The sequence below is a fragment of the Nyctereutes procyonoides genome, unplaced genomic scaffold, assembly GCF_905146905.1.
Source record: "Nyctereutes procyonoides isolate TBG_1078 unplaced genomic scaffold, NYPRO_anot_genome, whole genome shotgun sequence".
Taxonomy (NCBI): domain Eukaryota; kingdom Metazoa; phylum Chordata; class Mammalia; order Carnivora; family Canidae; genus Nyctereutes; species Nyctereutes procyonoides.
In genome coordinates, this window is record NW_026575120.1 from 36,657,297 (window position 1) to 36,673,748 (window position 16,452).

General features: G+C 40.4%; 1 protein-coding gene across 3 annotated transcripts in view; it reads right to left on the reverse strand.

Moving 5' to 3' along the window:
- TPK1 (thiamin pyrophosphokinase 1) overlaps positions 1-16,452 on the reverse strand; it is a 316,037-nt gene that overhangs the window by 46,042 nt on the left and 253,543 nt on the right. The window contains exon 8 of one of the 3 annotated variants that reach the window (XM_055335381.1): positions 14,162-14,220. The exons of the other annotated variants lie outside the window; for them this stretch is intronic. Within the exon in view, the coding sequence (XP_055191356.1) occupies positions 14,192-14,220 (29 nt within the window). The 3' untranslated portion in view covers positions 14,162-14,191. Of the gene's footprint in view, positions 1-14,161; positions 14,221-16,452 lie in introns of those variants that run through there. 3 annotated transcript variants of the gene reach the window in all.

Here is a 16,452-nt window from a genome sequence, read left to right on the forward strand (position 1 = left end):
CTGAGGACTGCCTTGGTAGTTGGCATTTAAAGAATAACAACCCAAGAGTATGCATTCAGCTAAGGAAATGGTAGATTTGGGGTGGCTCATGAAGGAATAATTTGATACCATCCACAATTTGGTAATATTAGGGAGAATGTACTTTGTCACCTTACTAGGAGAAAGTCTGTAGAACTGTTCAAAATCCGGGCCCATATACAGGAGACACCTTGTTTCGTGCTGCATTTCTGTGATATAAACAGTATTTTGTAAAGGCTGGAAACTAAGAAAAATTAACCATAATCCTATTACTCTAATTAAATATATTTTCCCATGCTCAATCTTTATGCATGTATGTGATTTTTTTGTTTAGCACAGTCCAATCATAACATGCATAATTTTATATTGGTTTTACATTTTTCTCCCAAATGAAAAATGGGTTTCTCAATGAGCAACTTTTGTCTTCATCATGATAGCATAGCTATTTCAAGAGGGACGGAAAGAGAAATATTTAAAAATCTAATCAGATGTTTATAAATCTAGTATTCTGTTCTTTTTGGGATATTTTGGAATCTTAGCAGGTGTAGATCTACATTTCCTTCCGGATTCTGCTCTCAACAAATATCTCTGGGTCTATTCCATAGTGCCATATTCTTGCTGGAATGAATACAGCTTCAAATGTATCTGGTAGATGCTTGCACAACACTTTTTTCATTTAATCCCTGCTTTGCTTGTCCTTTTATATTTCTGATTTTACTTTTTTGTGCTTTTTGTGTTTCTGATGGCCCACTTTTAAAAAAAATATTTATTAGAGAGAGAGAGAGAGAGAGAGAGAGAGAGAGAGAGAGAAGTATGGGAGTATGGGAGGGGAAGAGGGAGAGAGAAAAAGAGAATCTCCAGCAGACTCCCCATTGAGCACTGAGCCTCATGCAGCACTAGTTGCAGGTCTTGATCTCATGGCTCTGAGATCATGACCTGAGCCAAAATCAAGAATGGATGCTCAACCAACTGAGCCACTCAGGTGCCCCATCTGATAGTTCATTTCCTAGTTTTTTTCTTGCTATTTTTAAGAAACGGCTTTGTGGGGCACCTGGGTGGCTCAGTGGCTGAGTGTCTGCCTTTGGTTCAGGTTGTGATCCCAGGGTCCTGGGATCAAGTCCCACATTGGGCTCCCTGCAGGGAGCCTGCTTCTCTCTGCCTATGTCTCTGCCTCTCTCTCTGTATGTCTGTCATGAATAAATAAATAAAATCTTAAAAAAACTAATCAGCTTTGTGACTACTTAACAATTTTGTTATTTTTAATTTCTCCTTTGATTTTCTTTCATTCGACTTCCTTAGCTACACTGCATTATTTTCTTTGTAGCTTCTTGAATTAAAAATGGATTCATTACCCCACTTTTAAACATTTTAAATTAATTTTTGTTTATTTATATGTTTGATTTTAGTTCTTATTTTTGAAGTTACAATTCATGCAACATACATTCTTACAAAAAAATGTCTCCATCCTCTAGATTGAAAATTCTTTTTTTTCTTTCTTTTTTTTTTTTTAGATTGAAAATTCTGGATCGGACCACCTTTATTAATTCCTGAATCCTTTACAGTTCTCAGAACTGTGTATAAAGGTTGGATTCAAAATATATGTGTTAACTGACTTGAGCTGAAATGTCAGTATGAGTGAATCTCCAGTGCCAGAGTTTGGAAAATAATTGATAACCCAGTGGTGCTAAATTTGGGACAGGAGTCCCCCTGGCCTGCCTAAAAGCACCAAATCCCAGTCACTACAGCCCTCCAGAGTGTGTACCTGCTATTTCTGTACTTGGCATGGACTACTCAGACACACACACCTTGGTCAATAAGAAATAAAGCCCACAGTTGCTTCTCTTTGGCCACCTTGACATCACTACCAATCAATCTAGAGGCAGTTCCACTTTGGAATGAGATTTTAATTGCCCCAACTTGCTTCTCCTAGATCAATGTGATAGCTGAAAACAGCAATAAAAGAACCTGGACGAGTTTAAAATTCAAAGGAACACACGCTTGAAAAAGAACTGCATCCAATATAACTGCATTTCTTCCTTTTCCTGTTTTACTCAAGCCTCTTGTTATCTCTGCATCCTTCCCAAAGTCACTCTTCATTTCCTTTAAATTGGAAGTTAGTCTTCCTAAATATCCTTTGATAGACCTACTTTTGAATTCCTTAAAACCATCTTGGAAATTAGACTGTAGTCACTGGATTGTTATTCCTGAGCTGGGCTCAAGTAGACAGAGACTTTACAAAATTGTAAAAAGTGACTATAAGGGTCTGTTGGCTCACTTGTCCCACCTGCAATAAATAAAGCATCGCCATCAGATTCCTGAAGGGGATAGGAATGTGGAGGAAACCTGGGTAGGTTTGTTTTCGAGAGGAAAAATTATTATATTCTTTCAATCAAGGCACTGATGCTTAGAAGCTACTTTATTAAGTAATATACTGTGCTCCTAGCTGCAAGCAGAAAATCACAGCTACATACAAACCTGGTGCTGGACAGGGGATGCCCGTGCTTAATGGAGCTGAATAGGTCACTGGAAAAGAACTATAGGAATGAAAGGCATGGTCCTTGGTATCTGGGAGAAGTCTTACAAATTCTAAGAAGAGTGTCCATGACCTAGGGAAAGGAAGAGCTCTCCCTTATCTCTCTCTCTCTCTTTTTAGTATTACGTGAGGAGAACTCTCTGAAAGGTGTTAAACATGGTCTCCATGACCACTGTTCTCCATCCCAATTAGTTTTCAAGATCCTTTTTGGAGAATTTCTCACAATAGATTAAACCACACTGTTTTCTGAAATAGGCATCAAACCAGTCAAGTTTTGCATATTCTTTTATGAAGTAATTATGATAATAAACTAAAACAAAAATTAAAGACATGAAAAGGGTGGTAGTGAGGTTAACAAAAAGAGACCAAGGTAGCAGGTGGATGAAAAAAATAGAGATATGTAGATGGATTCCTCACTCCACATTTTAAGTGGTTTTACTAGCAACAAATAGAGAAGATAGAAAATGTCCTTTATTTCTAGAACCTAATTAGGTTGTGAATTTTGCTCCAGTAGCTGTGAAACAAAGATTGGAAAGAAATGGAGCAATATGGAGATCCATCCAGCATGATATATACACCTATCTGATGGAAACTAAACAAATTCAAATCCAGGTAAATGAACATTTTTTCTTAGTAAGTGTTGAAACAAAATAGCACTTGGTTTCCAATTCATTTATATATTTTGGGTTTATTATTCTTCCCAAGTTCAATTTCTAAGCTCTGCAGAGTAGCGGTCCGGTTACCCGCGGTGCACACAAACCCCGCCCCTGGGTGAGAACTGCTGACCGAGTTTCATCTCCTTTGTCTGTTTCATATTCCACCAGAACTGATGTTTTGATTCAAGCAACAAGAGAAACCTGCCCTCAGTCGTTTCTTCATATTTTAATTAAAGGGGAGGGGGAGGCAAATAAGCAGGGAAAAAAGTGTGAGCAGACATCTGACAGAGACTGAGGTTTCTGAGTAATGAATGCATGACTTAAAATAGCCATTCAGATTATGTCAAATGGGTCAATTTCCTCCTACCTATCTTTTCTTTACTTTTATAAAACATACTGAAAGCCATGAATCTAATTCAGGTTAACAGGGCTCTATCTGGCTCTCGTGGTTTGGAGAATCATGACTTTTCTACCTTCATCCTGTGCACACAGTAACTCTGTATGAATCCTTTGCTCTTTCTTTCTTTTCTTTCTTAATTCACAGTGCTTCCTAAAACAACCTCCTCTCATTCTATGGTGGTAGACCTCATATGGAACACAATACAGACCCCTGCGTTTCTGCATCTGCACTGTCACAAGTCTGGTCAAAAACGGTTGTTTGATGGTGAGTTACGTCATGTGTGAATTCTAGCAGAGTTTAAGATAGGGGGTGGATTTAGAAATAAGTGGCACAAAGTGGCATAATGAAGGCTGTGACCTGTAGGACAATAATGCTGAACCAATTTTAAGTTAAATTCAGCAACTACTCAATAGTCTTTCACACTTTTTGTCTTGACCCAGGTCCTTAGGAAAAGTACCAACTCTTCTTAGATCTGTAAGAAAAGTGAGGTCACAGGACAAAGTGCTGCCCCCAAACTGAGACCAGCAGGTGAGTGCAGAGAATCACATCTTAGCCAGAGCAGAAAGCCCTGAACCAAAACCTCCATGGAACCAATGCAGGATAAGAAAATCTCAACTACAGTAGATGAACTGCTGGAGGCTTGGTGGGCTCAGGCCTGAGGGATAAGTACTCTAAGGAAACCCAGTCATGGGGAATCTCCACATTTTTGTGGGTTTTACCTCAAGGAGCTTGACTAGATTCCCACGGTAAGTATCAGAGCAAAGTCCCCCCATGCTTCTGGCTGGGGAAAAGGAAAAGGAACATTCTGGAATACAGCTGGGGATGTGTCTTCTCTTCAACAAGGCCGGCCCTCAGGGGGAACTGTATTTAACCAGGGTGTACAATGCTGGGATTTTATCAGAGCCCAGGTGCCTTGGAGGGAAGGGAGATACCCAGCAACAGCCTACCTCAGCCATCCCCTCTCACCAAAGTGGGGAGATGGGGAGACATTGAGAGGTGGGTGTGGAGTCCACAGTCCAGAGGCTCAGGCTCACTGACAGACCTAATCACAGGACCACAGGACACTATCTCTTCCCACACCTCCCCACCACCCTACAGGCCTATATACAGCAGCTCTTTTCACCTCAGTGCATCATGTCCAGCTATCAAGAAAAAAAAAAAAAAAGACAAGGTACATTAAAAGGCAAAAAAAAAAAAAAACAATTTGAAGAGACAAAGCAAGAATCAGAAGCAGGCTCAGATGTGGTAGGGGTGCAGGAATTTGAGACACCTTTGATTAATATTCTAAGAATTCTAATGAGTAAGTCAACAGCATGCAAGAACAGATGGGCAGTGTCAGCAGAGAGATGAAAATTCTAAGAAAGTGGTACTGGAAATCAAAACACAGTAGCAGCAGTGACGGACACCTTTGATGGGCTAACTGCTAGAAATCAGAGCTGAAGAGAAAGTCCTGTAGGAAGGCCAAGGAGACAGCACTTCTTCCACCTTACCCACAGTGGAAGCCAAAGTCTCACAGTCCCTGCAGGGCCATACGGGGGTCAGAGGAGGAGGTAAGAATCTACCAACTCCTAGATAGAAACAGAAACTACAGACTTCCTTATGATTCTTTCCAAACTGCTTCTACCCACTAAAAAGAGAAATGTCCCGGCTTAAGAAAAATTAAGAAGTGTTTAGGAGACAAGGACAGCTGAGTGCATGGCTTCCTTTGGATTTTCACTCAGATCAAAGTCTTATTCTAATGAGGAGGTACTGGTCAATACTTTAAAAAAGCACCACCGACAACAAAAGAAAAAACTAGGTAAATACGGAGTCTACCTGGCTCCAAGTTCTTGTCCCAAGTAATTATTAAAGTTATTTGCTTTTTGTCTTACATCTCTGGGTCTGATTTTTCACTGGGATTCTGACTTCTTTCTCTATTTTGTCATTTTAGTTTAGATATCTTCTTGCAAGTTCTGCCAAACTCTTTGTGGAACAGAGTTGACAGAAAAAAGAAAAAAGAGAGAGAGAGAGATACATAATAGGACTCTCATGTTAGAGAATATGGAAATAGAGGGTTCTTCAAGGTCCTATAAACTGCACCAGGCAGATGTGACAAGAGCCTGGTCCTCAGGCTCCAGGACGTTTTCTGCTCTGGCTGTTCTTACCAAGCCCTGTTTCCTTCCTTCTGCTCAGGATGATGGGCTCCCAGATATGGGGAACCAGCAGGGAAAACAGTGCTGAATAGGAATATGAAGCAGGTCCTCAGTGAGCCTCATTTCATAAATTGGTTTCCTGGCAATCTACATTCTAATTTTTCATCAGTTCATGGTTGTACTCTTGACAGCCTCACTTCAGCTAGAATCTCCAGGGGTTGGACAACAGTTCAGAAAGATGGGCCAAATAGATAGGATTCATTCTTTGGATTTAGAAAGGAAAAAGCAAGAAATCTTGGATATATTTATGAAACTTCTGATGTACCATTTGCATGTCAGTAGGCTTATTTAACTCCTCCTCATGCTTTTGTGTTTCCCACCCCGATATATACGTTGCTTGTGTTTTTGCTTCAGGAAGTCAAATATACTCAATAAAAATGACCAAGATATGTCTGTCTACCCTCAAGCGCACACACCACACCCACACCTTTATAGAGATGCCAAAAATTACCATTTTATCTAAATAGCATTAGATGATTTATTAAATATGTTCAAAACTCAGGAAATGCTGTACTAAATAAATAAATATATGTGTCTGTGTATTTACCATTATTATTTAATGTAGGTCAGGCTGCCTGGCTTTCTTGCACCGGGTACTTTTAACTGAGCCATCAGCACTACAGTACTGGCTAGATTTTCTAAGTCCCCATGCCGAGGCTAGACTCCTCTCACTCTCACAGTGATCTGACACTCGAAACCATGAAACCGGGGACACACAGAGGCCAGGGAAAACTGCCCCAGCCGTCCCAGGACATGCCACAGCTGCTGCCCTGCCCGACCCCCCCACCTCCCGGCCTGCAACCACTGCCAAGAAAACAAACTAGAGCCTACATTTCGACTAATCATCCTCCAGTTACACGCAACACTTCTGGGAGGCCAGAGGCTGCTTCCACGGGCGCAGCAGGAAACACACACAAGGCCGTCATCAATCATTCATCAGTTACAATTACCATTTGCATCCATTTATCTAATCAGAGCCTGCAGCGACTACCACCCGTGAGCAGTTCAAAGTCAGCAACCACAGAGACATCGGGCGATGAGCACCGGCCGCCTCTGCCTGCGCCTGCTCACGTGGTGGGGACACGACCAGTACGCGCTGTCCCCCCGCGGCATGCGTTTGAGGACAGTGCAGAAATCACTGCACTGAGAGGACAGGGGTCATCCCACGCCCCACGTCCTCAGACCTGCAAAGGAACAAGGCATCGGATAACCGGGACTGGGATTTTAAGCATATTCTCTTTTTATCCCTAGAACCACACAAAGCGCATACACGAAGATGCGAGGTTCCTTACTTGTCCATTCAGGCTCCCTGGCTCCTCTCCACCACTGCACCCCCTCTCCTCCTCACGTTTCCTTACCGGTTCCCTGCCCGCCCCACCCCCATCCCAGGCTTCATCTACGTGGTTTCTACATCAGGTTCTTTCCAGGATCACACTTGGCCTTGAAGTTTCTGGTATTCACTTCATCCATGCCATCCTTTGGGGGAGCACCATAAATAATACTAGAAGCACTGACGACGCTTCTTTTTTCCCTCTATTTTGGAAATGTCTCCATGCCTCTCTTGTCACAATCGTGTGTTTGTGTGTATGTGTGTGTGTTTTAACTCAGTATCATACATCATTGTTCAGACATATATGAGTTGGTTTCTGTTCACTTCTTGCTACATCATTAATGTGCTTCTATCCTTCCGACTGTACATAGCAAAGGACCTTAAACTCTCAAACTTCTGTTCTGTAAAACACAATTTCTTTTAGTATGAAAATAAATATTTAAATAACATAACACCCAGATGATAGCAAAGTGATGTTACTAAAGGATAAAATCCTAACTCACCTAATTCTGGACTTGCTACTGGATGATGTTAACGTAACTATAAAAACTTGGTGGGGAATTACATTACACTGAGCCTTTGCAATTTTACAATTTTAAACCAAACCCACTAGATTGAGGGATGAGGTGTGTGTGTGGAGATGGAGGGCAGAGGAGGCACAGAATGTATTAACTGTCAAGCTATCCCAAATGGATCTAACTGAATTTCTCTTGTTATTGAGGTAAAAGGATTAGTTGCTGTTTGCATCTTGGATAAATACGTGCTCAAGGAACTGGAAGCCTTGGTCAGGGCTGAAAAGTGCTCTTTTCAGGTCAATATTCCCACCCCTTCCCCATCCCACACAGAAGTCTATTCCTACCAATGAAGGGAGCTGAACCACTGTACTCCTCAGTTCTCTTCTCTAGGAGGCAGCCCCAGAGTTGCCTTCACCGGGGTCTATGACAGGCCTATCTTTAGCTTCAACACTAGGATAATTAGGTTTCAGGGTATTTTAAGAAGAAGGAGGAAAGGTGGGTTGCTCAGTTGCCACCATGCTCATTCCTGCTTCCACATGTACTTATATATTCTTCCTCCTGTCACGAGCGTTCATATTCTCCTTTCTTATCTCTCTTTATCTCTTTTTTTCCTTTTTTTTTTTTAAATCTATTCCTCTTACCTAACTTTTAAGGCCCAGCTCAATTCAAGCCTGAACTGTGAGGCCTGTCCAGAGCATGACATGATTTCTCCTGTATGTATTTCTTATTGCATATTTTCTGGAACACATAACAGAATTTCCTATATCCTGCATTCTTTTTTTTCTTAAAAAGATTTTATTTATTCATGAGAGGCAGAGAGAGAGAGAGAGAGAGAGAGAGAGGCAGAGACACAGGCAGAGGGACAAGCAGGCTCCATGCAGGGAGCCTGATGTGGGACTTGATCCCGGGACACAGGATCACACCCTGGGCCTAAGTCAGGCGTTAATCCGCTGAGCCACCCAGGGATCCCCCAGCCTGCATTCTTCTTCTTTTTTTTTTTAATTTTATTTATTTATTCATAGAGACACACACAGAGAGAGAGGCAGAGACACAGGCAGAAGAAGAGCGAGCTCCATGCAGGGAGCCCGAAGCAGGACTCGATCCCGGGTCTCCAGGACCACGTCCCGGGCTGCCGCTGCGCCACTGGGGCTGCCCCCTAGCCTGCATTCTTGATGTACATACAAGATCACATATCTTCTGAGGGGCTACAGTGTTCTTGAGATCACAAATCAGTGCTGTGCGAGTTATATGCTTATAAAAATGAATGACATTTAAATGGATGTTTCTCAGAACTTGAATTTTTAAAAATTACTTATTTGGGAGGAACAGACAATCTCTTATGTCTTAAATGCTTAGAAGTTGGATGCTTTTAGATTTATGAGAAAAAAAATGAAACAAATAATAGTAAAGCCAATTAGGATAGAGCTCTGATACGTATAAGACCCAACCCGAATGGATTTTACTGTTGTACATATTAAAAATAATTTTCTTAAGAAACATGTTTTCAAACTTTAAAATACTCTCATACTAGAATCCATTTTAACATATTTTAAGTAATAAAAATAGGTTAATTCATTTATCAGCACTTAAGACTATCTAAAAGAGTAATGGGATTTATGGCACATCAAACCTATGTGTGTGTGAGAGCGCACGCACGCGCGCATACACATTTCCTAGAGGTAACATACAAAATTAAGTATGCACAAAAACTTGAAAAAATACCCTTTGTTCACACATTTTGAGATGTGACATTAGAGTGACTTATTCATGAGAATTTCCTAATACATTAGTAAGCACGCTGCAGGATATTTTGGAAAAGTAATGAAGGCTTAGTAATGCTAAATTTTTCTCCAGCTTTCTTTTCCAAGAAATAAATGAGGTGAGATTTTCTTTTTAGTTCAAGACTAGCTCTTTGTATCCATAATCTCATTTATCACTTCATCCTACACATTTGTATAGCTGCTGCTTCTTTGTGGAATCTGCTCCAGCTCCTCTACCAGAGCCCAAGTCCTCTGGAGACAGATCCAGGATTTTCCCATCTGTTTACAAGGCCAACCAGCAGAGTGCCCTGTGTAGAGTACGTGCACATGAGGAGAAGGAACGGGAGTCTGCCAGACAGACCCGGGGGACAAGTGGGAAAGGAAGGAGAAGGCAAGTGAATGATGACCTGGTTAGCAACTGCTGTCTGTGAAGACTGTGCTCCAACGCTAGCTGGGCGCTCAGCCAACATCTCATTCATTGGCATGGCTGTCTTTGCTCCAAATCTCTACCCTACATTTACAGAAAGCCCCCTGGCTACCAGGCAGATAAGGCCATTAAACAGAAATATGGTACGGTAAGTTCTGGATTGTAGTGAGAGTGGGGGTAAGGAGTACAAGAAGGCTTTTTTTTTTTTTTTTTTTAAATGAGGAATTAGTCCAAAAGAGCAAGGACAGATGGAAGTATAGGAAGACAGGGAGGTGGGAACAAGCTGGGAGGAACAGGGAACTGTTCCTAAACAAAGTGGGTGTGGGTACTAAGAAAATGGGGCCAGGCCATAAAGGCTCCTGAGCTGGTTACTGAGCTTGGACTTCATCTCACATGCACACAAAGGGGATACATCAGATGTTTCAGGGGAGTGACAGGATAGTTTGGATAGTTTTGTCTGGCAGTTTTGTGAGGGACACACTGGAAGGGATAGAATTGAAGGCTGAGAGACAATCAGTAGATGGGATGAGAGATGAGGAACTCCGTTCAGACAGGAGTATTAGAATTGGACGTGAAGGGAAGATTCAAAAAATACTTTGGAGGTGTAATGACACCTCTCTGAGTCATCTTTTACAAATGTAGATCATTTGTCAGGCCCACTCCCTGATTAAAGCCCTTAGATGGGTTCCTACTGACCTCAGAACAGAATGTACACACCTCCCATGGCTGACAAGGCTTCACTGGTGCTTCCCTTTTGATCTCATAGCCATGCCCCATTCAACCACTCTCCCCATCCCAGGCCCCTCTTCTGGCTTTCCAATACACCAAGCCCTCCCTTCCGCTCTGTCCAGAATTCTTTCCCCTCAGCTTTCTGCATTCCAACTTCTTTCTCAGTCTTTACATCTCACCTCTTCAAAAGGACCTTCCATGGAAACCTAAGCTAGTATGACCTTCCTCAATTACTCTATTTTTAATTTGCTCATCTCCTCCATGCCATTTATCATGGTGTCTACTTATCTTGATTGTTTGTCATACTTGTATTTTACCTGTTCATTATATTATGACCCCCTTCCCAAATGTGTCATGGGAGCCCTTGAATTCTTGGGATTTAATTTATCCTTGACAGTATGGCACAGTGGTGCTTGGTATATGGACACCCTCTCCCCAAAAAGACTATATAAATGAATATATATGAATAACTGATAAGCACATGACTGTATATAATATTCAGAAAATGAGTTAAAGGAAGATATCTAGTGATAGAGCCAGAATCTGCACCTAAGACCACCTGCTTGCAAATTCTGCTTTTGCCACTATCCAAAGTACTCCTGTTTTGTTTTAAACAACTCATTCATTCATTCATACAATAAGGCTAGTGCTATTGGGTAGATAATGTCACAGTATACAGACATTGTCCTCAAAGCAAAACCAAATATAAAAATGAGTATAAACATGTTTAAGTGGCCTGAGAGATACTTACATGCTATGGAAGCATATATCTATCTATAAATCTATTATCAAAAAAAAAAAAAACCCCGTCTTTTTTTTATTCTTGCATGGTTAATCTGTTCACCTTAAAGATACGATCTTTCCCATTTATTCCTTAAAAAAATGCTGAAGAAAAGAGGATGGCAGAGAAATAACCTTAAGGCTAAGGACTTAACTATTTTTGTAATATGCTAAAACATATTAATATACTGTACAGCATTTTAGCATTTTAGCACACAAATTAACAGTGGCATTTCCTAAATAAAATTAAAATTAAAAATCAGTCTTACAAAAGCTTAGATTTGTCCTTTGCTTCCTTTTTAAATTAACAACATTTATATTCTACATTTTGTAAATATATATAAAATTGCTAACTGAATACTTTTGATGTTTTAAGGGAATCTTTATTTACATATGTCTATATTCGAAATTTTAAGAGGTAGTACACTATACGATAAGCTAAATAATTACAGATCAATTCATTTTTTTCTGTATTTTCCTTATAACAAAGAAAGGAAAATACATTTTATCCTTCTACATTTTATCAGAAACAGCTTCCTATCAGAAAGTAATTTTGCAGGGGGGGGGGGATAATATTAAAGAAGCATTTTCATTTTGGATTCAATTCGATTACCACCTCTTTTCCATGCCAGAAGTTCAGAAATTTTAGTGTGCTTCAGGATCATCCGAATTTTTTACAAAATGACAACTGCCAGGTCCCAACCTACAGGGTCTGGGGCCCAGATATGTACATTTTAAAAGTACCTCAGAAAATTATGGGGGATTTAGGGGGTTTTAAATGTTTTACATTTCTAGTAATCTATCAAAAACAAAACAAAAACAATATTTAGGGGAAATGTCTAAATTATATAGTACCTTACAGCTTACTGTGCTTTGCTATTCATTATTTCATTTGCTTTTCATAACAGACTGATGGGAAGAATATTGGATCCTATTTGAAACAGAAGGACCTAAGACTCAAAACAGGTAAATGACTTTCCACGTTTGGTATTTGGTCCTCTTCCTAGCAAAGTACAGTGCTACTGATGCCTTCACACACAAGTGTCTGGCTACCTGCTTTTGTGCAAACATCGTTCTAGGTTCTTAAGAAAAATCAGTAAATAAGGTAGATTAAGAAATCTCTCTCTCATAATGGTTATGTTCTTCTGGCAGGAAGAGATGGATATAAGCAGTAGACATAATAAATCAATCAATCATGAGACTGATACTAAGTCCCATGCAATCATCCAAAGTAACCGGAAAGTTAAAATACATCTTACAGAGATTATCAAATGGACTTTTGAAACAAAGGGGTGCTCCAGTTAAACAAAAAACCAAACAAACAAAAACAAAAAACAAAAAGCCCCCAAAACTCAATACTCCATTCCCTGAGGAATCTGATAGAGACTTAAGCAGGATAAGAGCATTGTGCAAACATATAACCTTTTCTTTATGTAGTAACAAAGTCCTCCTGTAAAATCTAAACACATACACAGCTGAATTCCCTTGTGGCTGCCTTACTTCAAGTGCATAAGAAGTGGAACCTACATTATTCAATCTGTTCTGTAGATGGCACTGCAGGTCCAACAACGAGGCTTTGCTCATAGGCCTTGTTACCTCTGCCTCACACAGCAAAAGATCATATTGGGTACAGTGAAAACCACCTTTGCTCTAAAAGCAGAAATCACTTTGCAATGGCAAGACACAGCTCTAATTTGTAATTTAATTAAAACATCCTTGTTAAGTATTACGTCCCACAAAGGCTGAACTGCTGAAATAATTCTGTTTCTCTGGCTGTATCTACTTTAGCTTGTTGCCAGGCAGAGTACAATGTCTGTTCTTGAAGTGGACAAGTGATTCATTGATAAAATGATTCATAATACATCATTCCTGTGGATTCTGGGTCTGACTCAACCAAAAGAATACTTTTTTATGGCACTTGATTTTTTACTTCCCGGCCCAGGAAGTTAAGTAATTTTCTGCAGGGAGGTAGATTTAGTGTCTGCTGAAGGTAGAGGACAAAGGGTTGAAGACAGAGGCGCCGTACCGCAGTCAGACCATAGCGCGAAGAAAGGCGTCTGTCGTCTTGGTCTGGAGCAAGGAACTGCTGTAAATCAGCTAAAGCATTTAAGGAGGAGAAAGGTCAAGGCTTCTGGTCCTGAATCCCAGACTTTTATTTTATTTCGCATTGATGGACTGATTGATTAACCTTTTTGCAGGGGTTGCTAATGGCCAATGTAATGTAACTGCAGAAACAGGGGCAAAATAGTTCAAACTCTGCCGTCGTAGGATCAGACTACTCTCTTTCCCATACAGTTGAATTACACTTGTTTGTCCTGGCCCAAGTACCAGGCTAGAAAACAAGTCATAGCTGATCAGATGTTCAATAAGCATGTTTCATTAGACTGGCTATTTCTTTACAGGTAAATCCTGAAACAAACAGGAGGGATGGGCCAGCCTGGCAGTTGATCATCAGGGCCATTTGACTGTCAAGATAAAGCTTTCCCATGAAGGAAATTCTTTCTCCCATTAGACTGCTAAAAAGACACAGCTGCCCTGCAGTCCTCACCCTCTTGGCTATTTATGCTCTGCACGGAAGGAGATGCCTTGCCAGACTCTTTTGGCTGATGAATGCTAGCTCACCTAGGCCACTGAGGTTGGCAGTCTCTCCGGGCCTTTGTCTGAGACAGTTAGTACTTTAAGGAGCTGACAGTGGAGAGATGCGTTTTTTTTTCCCCCTTGTGTGGAGCTTGTTGCTTCAAGCAGCCTCTCATCCTTTCTGTCCATGCAGCCAATTGAACCTCAGTGACAGAAATAAAGAGTGAAGAATAATACAGAGACGGATGTTTCAGATCCAGAAGCAGTGAGGGTGCTAGAATGATGAGAAAGCAGGATGACAATCTGGACAAAAAAGAGAAAGAAAGGATGTAATCTATCAATCCTGACCTGCAATTCCTCAAGTATACCACAATGATTTTATTTTTCAATTATCTAGAGGTTGAAGTATTAAAAGGATTCCAACAAGGACCCCAGGGCTCTCAGAACCCTGGCTGGGCAACAGCCTGGATCAGAAAACCAACAAATAAACTGCCAAAGCATAACATTACTCTCCTTCCCTATGCGTCAAGGTTTTATTGAACAGCTAGCTGGGAAGTTTGTTTTAGAGAATTCTACACATTTACTATAAGGTCAGTGTATCATTTGATGTAATAATTTCAATTACTTTAATATTGCACATGACATATTTTAATTGAAAAAAAAAAGTTAAGTACAACTCTAGGGATTCCCTGATTCAATACTAATTGTTCTGTGCATTCATAGTCCACAGTTACTAATGGTCGAGCTGTCCAAGAGAGAATTCTCTTCTGCTCTCTACCGCCAGCGACTGGAAGGCTTTGATTTTGAGCACATTGGTTATTTTTTCTCTCCATTCATGTCTTTCCTAGGCAAGTATCTGTCTGCATGCTTCCAAGGATTCTGTTAATCCAGGTTCTAACAAAATCCTCAGAAAAAAGAAAACTTATCTACAGGAAATATAAAGTTATATAAAAAAATTATCATTTAATCTGAATGCAAAAAGGGAAAAAAGGAGTAAACACAATATAAATTTAAATTAGGAATTTATAAAAGAAACATCCTTAATATCACAGCATAAGTAAACTTACTAGAACTCAACAGCCATGATTTAAAAAAAAAATGAACACACCAAAATTAGTAGGAGGGGAAAGAGGAGTGAATGCATGTTTTGGGGGAGTTGGTATTCTACTACTAAACAAGTATTTGTTTTCTGAAGTGAAAATCGCTTCATGGCATATAATCTACTTTTAGTTATTTCCGAGAAAACAAATGAATATGTTTAATTATTCTAGACGGAAGCATGATTGCCCGCACATGCAATCACAGAAAAGAGAGCTAAACTATTTGCCCACCCCTTGGCAAAACATGTAGTGATAGGCATGTAAATCAATCTTCTCTTTTTTTCCCTCCCTTCCCTCCCCATCTCTATGGACCTGTACATGTATGTGTGGATGTATGTACCTGCATGTTGCTAGGGCTACGAGCCCCCACCGCCTGCCCAGACACTAATCATCTGGCTCTGCCATAGTCCTAAGGGCATATCCTCTAGCTGAAAGCAGCTATGTGGGTCATGAAAGAAATAGTAAGAGACCCATATGAAGAATAGGTTTTTTAGCCACTACTGCTAAATAAACAAACAAGATGCTTCCTTCATGCAGAATGTTAACATTTCCAGGCCTGTGTTCTATTATCCAAAATAGTGCTTGTCCGAACTTGAGATTTTATTGTTTTTCATATCACAAAGGTGTAAAGCTAGGGGGTCATAAAACATATGTACAACGAACAGGACCAACTGAGAGTGTTTTTCAAGAGCTCATTTGAGAATTTTGGGGGAATACTGGGTTCTGTGGAATTATAGAAGAATAGTCATTTAAAGACTCAGCATTAACAACAATAGCCAAACTATGGAGAGAGCCTAAATGTCCATTGATTGATGAATGGATAAGGAAGATGTGGCATGCACAGAAACACACACACACACACACACACACACACACACAAATATTATTCAGCCATCAAAAAGAAGGAAATCTTGCCATTTGCTATGATATGGATGTAACTACAGGATATTATGCTCAGTGAAATAAGTCAAAGACAAATACCATATGATCTCACTCATATGTGGAACTTTTTTTTTAATTTTTATTTATTTATGATACTGAGAGAGAGAGAGAGAGAGAGAGAGAGAGGCAGAGACATAGGCAGAGGGAGAAGCAGGTTCCATGCACCGGGAGCCCGATGTGGGATTCGATCCCGGGTCTCCAGGATCGCGCCCTGGGCCAAAGGCAGGCGCCAAACCGCTGCGCCACCCAGGGATCCCCATATGTGGAACTTAAGAAAGAAAACAGAGAACATATGAGAAGAGGGAAAAGGAAAAAAAAAAAGAAAAGAAAAAGAAAGGGAAACAAGCCATAAGTGATAGAGAACAAACTGTGGGTGGTTGATGGAGGGAGGGGGTGGCGGATGGGCTAGATGGGGGATGGACATTAAGGAGGGCACTTTTGATGAGCACTGGGTGTTGTATTGAAAATGATGAATCACTGAATTCTACTCCAG